This window comes from Poecilia latipinna, unplaced genomic scaffold, assembly GCF_001443285.1.
Source record: "Poecilia latipinna isolate Pla-1442-1.1 unplaced genomic scaffold, P_latipinna-1.0 Scaffold951, whole genome shotgun sequence".
Classification (NCBI taxonomy): Eukaryota; Metazoa; Chordata; class Actinopteri; order Cyprinodontiformes; family Poeciliidae; genus Poecilia; species Poecilia latipinna.
This window is the reverse complement of record NW_015113567.1, coordinates 37,245-49,876: the sequence shown is the minus strand read 5'-3', so window position 1 is coordinate 49,876 and position 12,632 is coordinate 37,245. Positions and strand designations below refer to the sequence as shown.

The following is a 12,632-nucleotide window of genomic DNA, read 5'->3' as shown; positions in this document are numbered from 1 at the left end:
TTACATTTTCTCCATGTTATAGGTAAAAAAAAGTCTAGCATATTTTTTTCAAATAAATATTAAGAATGATTTTCGTAAAGCAAGCTATTTCTTGCAGAAAAGTTATTTGTAAGTTAGTTATGTTGTATTTCATATGTACTAAGACATTTGTACTAGAAACTAGACTAAGGTACTTGGTAAGATTTTGTCTTTTTGCATTGTTACAAAGTGAAACATCACTTTTACAAATACTTTACTCTCAGCAAAAGCTCTTTAATGCAGCTAAATGATAACAGACATTATTCCGAATCTACAGTATATAACTGAGGTTACTTTGGAAATTATATAGAAATTTAGATGGCAAATAAAAGGAAGAGTGCCAGAAAACAACATCTGTAAAGCTGGCCCCTACATCTGGGAGCCTTTAAAAGGGCCTCATTCTAAAATTCACATGGGACTCACCTGGGAATTCCTCCAGGAGATGGAAAACAAACTGTCTAAGGAGAGAAAACGACAAACTCCTTGAGATGGACGAAGTTCTACTTGAGACACCGACGTCAACAAGTATCCAGCTGATTGTCCTGGTTAAGTTGATCTGCGAGGAGAGAGTGTGTGGAGTGGATGGAGCGCTCTGTTTGCGCGGATTGGCTTGACCCTCTGCTGGTCCCCGTGGCATCTGGATTTCAGATTAGCTGCTTCCCTTCTTCCTCGCTGCTTTTATGCCAGCAGCCAGGAATGCCTCTCCATCCTCTCCTGCGCCCTTTCGTTCGCCTCCCTTGTTGATCTCGCCCCTCTTCTTCTTTCACTTCCCAGACTGTCCCGGCGGAAATATAATCACTCTCTTTTTCTTTTTATTGTTTCCTTTCTTTAGAACCACACCGTCCGCCTTGTTTTTTAAACCTCTTCTTTCTGTGTGAGATCTTTCCTTCCCCTCCCTACTTAGTTTTCTCTTTACATGCTTTCCACCTTTCCAACCCTCCCACGCAGTTCCCCTTTTCTCCCTCCAGAGGTTACGTTACACTAGGTGAATGCAGATCAGTCAATTATCATAATCCATCTATAGGTTTGAAGCCGGAGCCTGCGGCTACACGCATACGAGCGCACGATGGAGCCTTTGGCAGACTGTCAGAATAATTCATTTGATCTGTCTGGGTAAATGTTGCTGTGAATAAAACAGGAGGGGTAGGCGGCTTTAACCGCACAATCGGACCTTAAGCCTTAAAGTTGAAACAATGCCGTACCATACAGAGGAGATGTGGACACAGGAGGAGAATGTACACTCCAGGTATTGGGGTGAATATACACATTGTCCACTCTTGACTTGTTTTTAGGTTTGAGTTTGTTCTCATGGTTTTGAAACACTCCAGTTACTCACCTGCTCTTCTTTAGCCAGAGTCAAACTTTGAAACGAGCCCAGAGCAAAAGGTTTTTGTTACAGGGGCATTTAGTCCGCCCCGCCTCGCAGTTTCATTTCGTTGACTTCACCTTGTAAAGAATGAGAGGGTCGATTCACAAGCTCTTGCTTGCAAAAAGAAACAGCAATAGCAGGTAGATGTGCATATTTTTAATTTTTTTCTGACTTCGAGGACTCAGTAGTTTGATGTTAAAAGTCTTCCATTCTTGTCTAGCAACTAAAACCACATGTCTTCTATGTAGCAAAATGGCGCTAATCTTGGAAATCTATCCCTGAGATTTTTTTCACATCTTCTCACATTTGAACCACAATCTTCAATGTCCATCCATCCATCCATTTTCTTTACACCCTTGTCCCTTACTGGGGTTGGGAGGGTTGCTGGTGTCTATCTCCAGCTAATGTTCCGGGGCGAGAGGCGGGGTCAACCTGGACAGGTCGCCAGTCTGTCGCAGCAATCTTCAATGTATTTTCTCTAAATTTTATGTGACAGAAAGGGGATCTGAATGTTAACAGTGCCTAATACAAACCATCATCATACTGACACAACTCCAGTTTATCACTGCTCCAAAATATTCTTGACAAAAAGTCAAACTTTATTTGAAACACTGAGATTGAAACTGCTAAATGTTCATAAATTATCTACCTACTGTAAACTTCTGCCGCTTTGATAGTAATCTGATGAACTGTTTGCAACCCCTACACCCCCCCCAAAAAATCTTGCTTTCATAAATCTGTAAAATGTGGCACCATTTCTCTTTTCTGTACTGTAACTTCTTAAATTCTTAGGTCAGTCTGGAGCTGATTATTGGTCGAGTCTTTGTCTTTTTTACTATCCATCTGTCCAACAGAATGGTAGTTTTTCACTTCCTTCCATGTCTATTTGGATTTTAAAGCATTTACCATATTTTCCGCACTATAAAGCGCACCTAAAAACCTTCAATTTCCTCAATAGCCAACAGTGCACGGTGCACCTTATAATCCGGTGCACCGTATATATGGACCAATATTGAGCCACAACAGGTCTAGCAACTACGGTAAGCATAGACATAATATAAGACATAATATATTATGTCTATGACGGTAAGCAGCCGCCGACTTCATTTTCGCCCGTAGAAGAAGAAGCTCGCGGTGCATGCTGGGATAGTTGTCAGAACGCTGGTTTGTTAATAAAGTTTGACTGACCTATCTACCTACCGACCATCTATAATCAGGTTGTCTGCAGGTCATTTAGCACCATGTTCTCCACAAACATGCTGTGTGCGAACGGAGAGGGGTGACCATCATCCGGCCACGCTCCGGCCCAGTCGCAGAAGGCTCTCCTCGCCAACTGGATTTGGACTGTTTTGTTGACATTCTTTATGTCAACAAAGTGGCTTTAGACATTCATCCTTTAATGCAGCTCCATCTAGTGGGTGCATAACGTATCTCTAGCCTCTACTGTAGCGTCTATTCTATACACCTTATAATCTGGTGCGCCTTATAGTGCGGAAAATACGTAAATCTATAATTTTCTGTACTTCTTCAATTGACATCAAAGTTTGTCTGTCTGGAACGGCCCGCCGTACTTAGCTTTTCAGAGAGTGATGAACGACATGGACATTATTTACCATCAGTTTGTTAACACAATCAGTGACCGATTTCTATAACTCTGTTACACATAATTTATGATTTTTCCACTTGGAAATATGATTTCTACCAAAAACAGCTGTGCTGTTCCACTCCACATACCTGTTGGATTAGATTTGTGTGGACTGGACTGCAGCTCCTCTCTGTTTAACTTTATCCTGCTTTGCCCACAATAAGGGACTGGACTCTTAAAGCGACGGCTTTCAAACTCATAAAGACGATAAAGTAACAATGGTATTCTTCTTCTGTGAATATTTGTCTTCGTGCAGGTTTTCACACACTCCCTGTGTTTACCTGACGCTCAGCTGAAGGGTCAGGGTTCAGTTGTGTTGTTCTGTCTTAACCTGAGCGCCGCTTCGTCCTTTGTTCTTGGTGCGCCCATCTCACGAACCCTTCAATTCTTTATATTAAACTTTCTCTTTGTGTTTGATCTGTCCAGCTGTAATCCACCTCCTCTGTTTCTTTACCTCACATTCAAACCTCGTGGGCTGAGAAACGGATCCCGCGGTCCCACTTTGAAAAGAAGTCCTGATTATTTTCTATAGTCTTAGTAAATCTGGAGGTTCCACTCCACATACCTGCTGGATTAGATGTGCGTGGACTGCGGCTCCTCTCGGTTTAACTTAAGCCTGCTTCGCCCACAATAAGGTAAGCTGTGGTAGAGACCGACTAGAAATAACAGTGGTTCCTCATGGAGCATAAGCCACGAAAAAGGGGAGAATTTTCCTCATTTAACCAGAATAAAACAGCCAATGGTTTGACAAAGAAAACCATTGGCTGTCTTTTTTTTTAATGAGTGAATAAAACTGTTTACGAGAAAACAGAGTGAGTTTGTGAAAGGTAAACTTACAGTAGCAAGTTGCGTTAACTTTTTTATTAATTTTACCATATCTTCAAGAGTTGAGTTCACTGGGGTTTTATGTTAACACTTAAAAAAAACTGGAAGAAGAAAAACACAGGACTAGGGAATACTTCCCAGGATGCTTAGCAGCAGGTTTTTGTGTATTTTATTGCACCGTGAGGGAGATGGAAGTGTGTTACTTTGACCTGGGTCTTGTGTAGTTTTTGCAAATGTTGCTGCAAATGCACATTTCATCCACAATTTGCTTAGGTTCCATTTAAACTTTATGTCTCTGAGCATAATTCATATTTATCAGATATTTTGTTCATGCAAGTTGAATCCAGAATTTCTAAATTAAAATTCGTAGTTATTTTAACTTGATAATGTGAGTGAAATGTCGCCTCAATAGGCGAGGGCAGTTTTCTTGCATATTGTGAAGAAATTATTTGGTTTAAATTTCAGTATTAAGTTTTGAAACAACTTGCAATTCAAGATTAATGAGATGTGGGAACTTAAACAAATAATGTTTGTGGAACCTTTCTCTTGTTAAATCCACTTGATCAAATTCAAATTCTGTGTTTAAACCAAAGCAATTTTCTTGTTGACTTTACTTGCATTTTCAGTAGGTGAACCTCTGTTTTCACGTTAAACCTCCTTCCATTGTTTTACAGTGCATTAGCTGTAACCAGTAACATTCACATGAACCATTAGGTAATTTTACAAATAAAGTTTGTAAAATGTATTTGTTGGTTACAGCAACAGTTGGTTATGTGACAGTAATCAAAACAGAAAGCTTCTCTTGACCGACCTGCTGATGACGATATGGATCAGAGCTGACCAATCCTGCATGAATCAGTCAAAAGTTAGTTATGAAAGGTGCGTGCAAAACCCACAGGTTGTGTGCAGTGCTCGCCTGTGTTGAACTTGCTGTCACCTATCAGGCCTATGATAAATAATACATAAAGGCTGGAATCCAGCGAAGCCTTGCTGTCTTGCTGCAGGCGAAGAAACATCATGGAGCGGGGAGACGGACGGCTGGAGAGGAAGCAAGTCGAAAAGTTTAACGAGACATTCCAGCGTCAGGCAGGCAGTCGGCAAGTCGGCACACGTCCTGTTCTGGGTGTCTGTCACCCCGACATCTTCGCTCATGAATGTCATCAACAGTTACGAATTGATATGCAGTACAGTTAACACTTTTAAAAATTTTAACATTGCATTGTGAGTCGCCAGCAACTTTTATTTCCATTTTTTTGGTAGAAAAAATATGATAGACTTGAAATAAATGTATCATTAGTTTTTTTGCAGTGCTGTAATCTCACATTAAATAATTTTATTTTTCTTTCAAACTGCTTTACCTTTTCGAGTTTTTCTCTTTCTGTTTTCATTGACAAGACAACACAAAAAAACAAGACAACAACTGACAACAGACTTGGAAGTTTAAAGTGTTTTTCTTTTGATTTTTTGTGAAGTTTGCACTTTTTCCATCACCTTCCACGTCTTTAAATATGGTATCAGTAATACTCTTGAATGGCTAGGCAATTTGGAGCTGTGCGCACACGTGAGAAAATATGTTGGTTTTTTTTAAACAAAAACACAAACCCAGAGGGCAGGTGGATGGCTGGATGGAGGCACAGGAAGCGATGAGGAACATTCAGTTGGAATACCTTTGAAACGCATAAAGTTTAATGCATAAAGTTTGGTGTTGGTGTTTTATCTATTACATCTACCTCAAAGATGCAAATATGTCTGCTTGGCTTCACATGTGAACTGCCTGGTTTCCATTATCACTGGTTCTGAAATGTTCTGCTGCTTTCTTTTCCCCAAAGACACAGCAGGTGGTTCAACTACAAAACCACAGCTGATTTAAAGCTTCCCTTCATGTTTTAGGTGGACCTTTGTCCCAGAGACTGACGATGTACAAATTGACAATATACATTTTGCTTGTAAATCAATTATTTTGTATCTTTAATTCTGTAACAACCACAATTTAACCTTAGCTCAACGTTTGTGTACCTTCTCTCAATCAATAAGTGTTACAAAACCCTTTTCCCCCGACAAAACAAACTTTATTTTGAATTAAGAGCATTACAAAAAAATCTTTAACGCAACATAAAGTAATACCTGCAGATTACACTGAATAAAAACAATAATACACAGAGGAATAATGGTATGTGAAAAAAAATTAAATAACCACAAATATTGCCATTATTGGTAATAGTCAAGAGTTTTGCAATCAACAAAATAAAGTACAAAAAAAGTGAAACACATTAAAAATACAAAAATACATTAAAAGCTACATGTGTAGCTTTTTAAATTCTGAGGTACTGTTAAAGAATAAGTTATTCCAAATTTCTGACAGTTCTCTATAAATGTCCCAGAGTGTTTTTTTTACCTCACCAAGCCTCATCCTCAACTCCTCCCATCTCCGGTCCTCACCGTCCCCTAGTGATGACGCATTCTCCTTCGGGTTTGCGCCTGCGCAACCGTGTTTACGGCTGGCTGCTACCTGCTAGAAAGATGCGGCAGTCAAAGCTGCTGAGGCAGGAGTAATACTTCACATCAACACAGAACTCATCACCTTCATCATGACCAACAGGACATCTTATTTTTATGACCCAGATGTGGGCAACTTTCACTACGGTCAGTCAGTCGTCGCGTCCTGGAACCGGGATGGGGCTGATGCTGCTACCTAGCTTCATGCTAACACCCCCGCTATTAGCATGTTTTGTGTTTTCTTTTTATTTATTGAGTGTAAAGTCTGAGAATAGCGGCGTTTACTGTGCATTAAAATGCTTTTGTGCGTACACATTTCTGATTTTACTTGCTGTTAACACAACCATAGAATTGAACTCTATAATTAGCCTAATAGCGTTACTTTCATATTTCTGAAAACATTCCCAATGGAACAATATTACATTTTTTGCTAAATAAATATTACAACAGAATAAAGAGTAACATATCTTCCATAACTCCTCTCACACACTTTAGGGGCAACAAAAGAAATTCAAACATTGTGGAGTATGTCTAAGAGCTTTTTGTTGTCATTTGCTGATTAAAACGTGCATTGTGCATTCTGTTTATGACGGTGAAAACCAAAAATGCTTCAATTAGACCAGAAAAACATAACGTTGTAATTTATTAATTCCTGAAATTAGCACAAAATAAAGGAAGATGTTTAGAGATTGAGAGCTGCTTACTGTTTTTTTTTAAATATATATTTAATTTCTACTTAATTTCATATATTTAAAACAAAGTCATTGAGACTGGAGGAGTATTTTTTCTTAAATTTGTATTTTCTTCTCAGGTGTGTGTGAGAGACATTTCAAAACAAAAAATGTTTACTTTGTCCTCGCTGTAAAATGTAGGATACTATTTGACATTTTTAATGACAGTAATAAATTGTTGTGTTAGATTAGATTCTTTGTTTTATAGGTAAGTTGTATTGTTTTTATTTGATTCAGGAAATGCTTGAATTTTACTGTGGGAAAAGTTTACAAATCCTGCATATAATATGGGTTTAATTTTCTCAGATGCCTGGCAAGAAATATTACACTTTTTACACAATATTCAAATTTTTTGAGAGGTAATAGCACTTGAGTGTCTCTCTCGTGAACTTTAAATTGAAATTTTTGCAGATTTATTCAGTTTTTTTTTTGTTGTTGTTTTTTGCCATCTGAATTTCCTTCTCTGTGCCTCGCCCAGGTGCGGGTCACCCCATGAAGCCTCACCGTCTGTCCCTGACTCACAGCCTGGTGTTGCACTATGGCCTGTACAAGAAGATGATGGTAAGCGGCCGTCGAGCCTCACGTGGAACGTTTCTAGCGTCCGCGCCGCGTAACGTTCCGTCTCCCGCCTCCGGTCAGGTCTTCAAGCCGTACAAAGCCTCGCAGCACGACATGTGCCGCTTCCACTCCGAGGACTACATCGACTTCCTGCAGAAGGTCAGCCCCAACAACATGCAGGGCTTCACCAAGAGCCTCAACACGTTCAACGTGGGAGACGACTGGTGGGTGCTGCGCCTCTCTACCTGCTCTCTGTGTCGCTGCTCCTGTCGTCTGATTGGCTCTGGCCCGTGTGTTTCAGTCCCGTGTTTCCAGGTCTGTTTGAGTTCTGCTCCAGATACACAGGAGCATCTTTACAAGGAGCAACGCAGCTCAACCACAAGGTAACACACACACACACACACACACACACACACACACACACACTGCTTGTTATTTCTGGCTTGTTTTGTTAGTAACCAAACCAAAACTCTCATTTCATTGGTCCAATCACTGTCCTTTATTTTGCCATGAACTTTATCCTGCGAAATCTGTCATGTCACCACTAGATGTCAGCAAATCTTCCACTTCCTCTTTTCATTAAGTCACATTGATGTTTAATTACTAAAGTTTATCTTTTTTGTGTGACTGCTGTAAGGCAAGTGTAAGCCAACATAGTGATAGCATTGAAGCTAATTTTACTTTTTGACTAATTTAGACTTGAAAACTAAAGTTACCTTGCTGACATTAGCATTTTGTATCACATAAACTGTTGTTTCCATTCTAGGTTGAGTAAATTAATCTTAGTCAACTTGTTAGGATTTTAACTAGCATTAGAGTTCTTGCTAATTTTAATTTATACATTGCTGTTCCCACACTAGAGTAATTTAATGTTAGGAACATGGTATCTAATGAGCCAAAACCTTTGGAACATTAGCTAAAAATGCTTTAGCTAATTGTAGCATGTACACTGGTGTTGTGTCTGCACTAGATGAGCTTTAAGTCATTACTCTCTAGTAATATTGACTTTATTTTGACTTTATTCTCATGCCAGTTTAATCTTGCAACACTATGACTACATTCTTCACCATTTTGTTTTTTTATTTCTTATTATTTCTGAGTATGGACCTAATGCCCCGTTGTACTGGTCTTATTTGACCATCACATGAATTCAAGGCTAATTCATTTGACTTCTTCCAGATTTGTGACATCGCCATCAACTGGGCAGGAGGTTTGCATCATGCCAAAAAGTTTGAGGTGAGAACAAACTTTCCCATCCCTGTTGATCCGGGTCCATGCGAGTCAGACTCCAACACGTCTCCGCTGTGTTTGTAGGCTTCAGGGTTCTGCTACGTAAATGACATCGTCATCAGCATACTGGAGCTCCTCAAGTACGATCCCGCTTCTTATCCGTCGGCCGTGCCGCACGTTTACCGCCGCCCACCTTTATAATTCGCCGTCGTCTTTCAGGTACCACCCCAGGGTCCTGTACATTGACATTGACATTCACCATGGCGACGGCGTCCAGGAGGCCTTTTACCTGACGGACCGCGTCATGACCGTGTCCTTCCACAAATACGGCAACTACTTCTTTCCCGGCACGGGTAAGCGGCCGCTTAAAGTTCCTGTCTTTCTTTGGTTTGCCACATGCGTGTCGATGCCACATTTGTTTTTTTATCGCAGGCGACATGTACGAGGTGGGAGCAGAGAGCGGCCGCTACTACTGCCTCAACGTCCCCCTCAGAGACGGCATCGACGACCAGAGTGAGTCTGAACAACCAACAGTGACACCAAACATCGTCTTTAAGGTCGTGTGCTTTATTTAGGTGTGTGTTTCAGGCTACAGGCAGCTGTTCCAGCCAGTTATCAAGCAGGTGGTTGATTATTACCAGCCCACCTGCATCGTCCTGCAGGTCAGTTTGTTGTTGAGGAGGATCTGTGTGTATGTGTGTGTGTGGGTTTGTTAAAGCTAGGGTAGTTTGTGTTTGCAGTGTGGAGCAGATTCTCTGGGCTGCGACAGGCTGGGCTGCTTCAACCTCAGCATACGGGGACACGGGTGAGTCGGCCGAGTCGAATGGCGCCGAGTCCGTCGCTGCCGTTCGACTCGCTGAGGAATGTTTGCCTGTGTTTTTCAGCGAGTGTGTGGAGTTTGTGAAAAGTTTTAAGATCCCTCTGCTGGTTCTCGGAGGAGGAGGATACACGGTGAGGAACGTGGCTCGCTGCTGGTGAGTGGAGAACAGAGAGACCAAAATCCTCAGATTTATGGAAAAAGTCTGTGGTGATGAAAACGGTTTCTGTCATGTAGGACTTTTGAAACGTCTCTGTTGTTGGAGGAATCCATCAGTGATGAGCTGCCTTACAGCGGTGAGCTGGTTCAGAGTTCACTTTCTGATCTGTAGCGCCATCTGTTGGTAGATTACTGAATTAGAATATGATCAGAAAGCCCATTTGTTCAAGCGAAACACATGAAACAAATTGATTCTTCACAATTTCCCACTTACAGGTAATAAAAATATGACATTTAGAGTTAGAATATATCAGACTAATAAAGAATGAATATTTAATACATTATCATTAAGTATACTTATATTATCATTAAGTAAACATACTTACTGATAAGTATGTTTAAAAGTTATTTTCAAAAGTATTTTTAATCTGACAAAGTGGCTTCATTAAATTTGTTGTTTCTTATTTTCCTTTTGGCTCCTGCAGAGTATTTTGAGTACTTTGCTCCTGACTTCACGTTGCATCCTGATGTCAGCACCAGGATAGAAAACCAGAACTCCAGACAGGTTAAACATTGTCCCACTTTTCACTGTTTTTGTTTCTTAATTGAATTTATGGTGAGATATCAAATTATAGATATTAAAAAATCAAACTCTCCCTACACAGTTGAAATTATGGATTGTTTTACCCTTGTCAAACTCTCAAATTTTATTTTATTTTTTTGTTTCAAGGCATTTCGCCCCCATTTCTTAATAAAAAATAAAATCTCACGTTAATTCAATAAACTTTTTTTTAAATAAATAAACTACTGCTGCAAGTAGTAGTTTTGGTTTTGATAATCAGTATCATAGTTTATCATCCCTGTGAAGACACTCGAGAGTTGGGTGAGAAATTTATTTCAATTCTATTTTTGGAAAAAAAATTTCTTTCATTTTGCATTATAGGAGACAAGAAAGTCAGAGACAAAACCTGATGGAAAAAAAAAATGGCTTAATCTTAAGCCATCGCCCAGACCTTGTCAATAGCAGTGATGTTTTTATCTTGAACCAGTTGGCAGCACAGTGGTCAAAATTTTTAATTTAATGTACTAATCCATTAATTTAAACATTTATTGCCCAAAAACTTAAATCTGTTCTAAATCTTGCTATCCTAATGTGAAATTTGGTGTTGCAATAATTGAGCAAGACGGAGATAAAACTGTAATCCTGATGAAATGAGCTTGAGGTCTTACCTCGTTAGCATAAACAAATATTTTGTATTTTTCAAAATATTTTGAAAAAAAAAATTGATGGAGTTGACTGGAATCTGCTGTTTTTGGCTGCGACTCTGCTGACTGAGTTTTGGAGTTTAACTTTATCGTTTAGTAAAACCAGATCATATCAGTGGTTTGTAATTTGGCGAGAAAAAGGAATATTTGAAGAGGCGACGTTGGAGCCGTCTTCACCGTTTCCGTGTCGCTGCAGTACCTGGAGCAGATCCGTCAGACCGTGTTCGAGAACCTGAAGATGCTGAACCACGCGCCGAGCGTCCAGATCCACGACGTTCCCTCCGATGTGCTGAGTTACGAGCGCAACGACGAGCCCGACCCCGACGAGAGGGGAGCCGAGGAAAACTACACCCGGTGGGTTTGCAGCTGTAGCAACGAGTCAGCAGGTTCCTTCATGTTTGAGGTTTTTTTTGTAAACATCTTGATTTTTATGACTTCTACAGGCCCGAAGCCACGAATGAGTTCTACGACGGTGACCATGACAACGACAAAGAAAGTGATGTTGAGATCTGAGACTAGAAGCTATTTGGACCGAGCTGAAATATGGGCTGTTAAACTGTTCATCATTGGAAGAAGTTTTTATGGACTTTGACATTTTTTCATTTCATCTCTGTGTAATAGTGATAAAAGTTTGTAGTTTTCTATCAGACTCCTGCATTTCAGAAGCCAAAGTTCACATCCAACCATCATCTGAGAAGTGAAACGCCGTTTTAAACTGAACCAACATTTACGCTGCTGGACCGGCGCCAGTCCAGCCAACAACTGTTCTCTGCCTTTTTAGACCTTCCGTTTAACGTTGCCACTTTTTTAAAAATGTGTAACCCGAATGACATGAGATGAAAGTGTTCACATGAGAAATTGTAACCAGCTTTGAGTTAAAAAGAAAAACTTTGCATCATGTCCCTCCTGCAGTCTGAAATCCACCCATGTGAGTTTTGATAGTTTGGTTTTATTAATAAAATCTGAATCTGTGCTTATTTTGTAATATGTTCACCCACCACTAGATGGTGACACAACACATGAAAAGAAGCTCAGAGTTAAACTTTATTACTAATTTCTCCTGTAATATATCACAATCAGTACCTACAAACACACAGTTTAAATTATTTAAAAATGTAACAGTGGGCGCTTTCTGAGCCAGACACCGCTGAAATTCAGTGAACACAGCAAGTACCAAACAGCTACTTGTGTAGATTCAGCAAAACAGTTTAGGCCAGACGTAAACCATAAAAAGCAGATTTATCCCTTAAGGCTCCAATTTCAGCTTTCTGTGGAGATTAAACAAAAAAAATTGTGTGATCTTCTCTTGCATGCATCTTCAGTCAAAATGTAACGAGCTCCTGGCTGGCAGCAAGCAAATCAATATAAGAACAAGTTGAAATAAGCAGACTCCCTCTGTTGGCTGGTATACTGATACCCATTTCAAAATTCAAAACCAAATACGAATCAATGCAAGAGGGAAACGTGTTCTCTTCTGTAATCGAGCTTAAACAGCTTCTCTGCACTGCAGGTGTGATT

The 12,632-nt window shown here is 40.0% G+C and overlaps 2 protein-coding genes across 2 annotated transcripts in view; one reads left to right on the top strand and one right to left on the bottom strand.

Moving 5' to 3' along the window:
- Positions 1–1,217, bottom strand: part of LOC106957947 (matrix-remodeling-associated protein 5) — a 28,433-nt gene extending 27,216 nt beyond the window's left edge. Inside the window, exon 1 of the mRNA XM_015049540.1 lies at positions 442–1,217. The gene's annotated coding sequence lies outside the window, so the exon portion shown is untranslated. The remainder of the gene's footprint in view (positions 1–441) is intronic.
- A 5,091-nt stretch (positions 1,218–6,308) lies between these two features.
- Positions 6,309–12,087, top strand: hdac3 (histone deacetylase 3). Its single transcript, XM_015049569.1, has 15 exons — positions 6,309–6,500; positions 7,563–7,645; positions 7,724–7,866; positions 7,944–8,025; positions 8,822–8,878; positions 8,957–9,012; positions 9,092–9,225; positions 9,305–9,385; positions 9,461–9,534; positions 9,613–9,677; positions 9,757–9,846; positions 9,927–9,985; positions 10,334–10,413; positions 11,311–11,468; positions 11,558–12,087. Exons 1-15 carry the CDS (start codon positions 6,446–6,448, stop codon positions 11,625–11,627), a joined length of 1,287 nt encoding a protein of 428 aa, XP_014905055.1. The 5' UTR covers positions 6,309–6,445; the 3' UTR covers positions 11,628–12,087.
- The last annotated feature ends 545 nt before the right edge of the window (positions 12,088–12,632 follow it).

Bases quoted from the DNA above. Each gene is read 5' to 3' on its own strand.
- hdac3 (XM_015049569.1), top strand. From the start codon at position 6,446: ATGACCAACAGGACATCTTATTTTTATGACCCAGATGTGGGCAACTTT. The intron at 9,013-9,091 runs GTACGATCCCGC...GTCGTCTTTCAG, and splicing joins AGCATACTGGAGCTCCTCAA to GTACCACCCCAGGGTCCTGT. The intron at 9,986-10,333 runs GTGAGCTGGTTC...TGGCTCCTGCAG, and splicing joins TGATGAGCTGCCTTACAGCG to AGTATTTTGAGTACTTTGCT.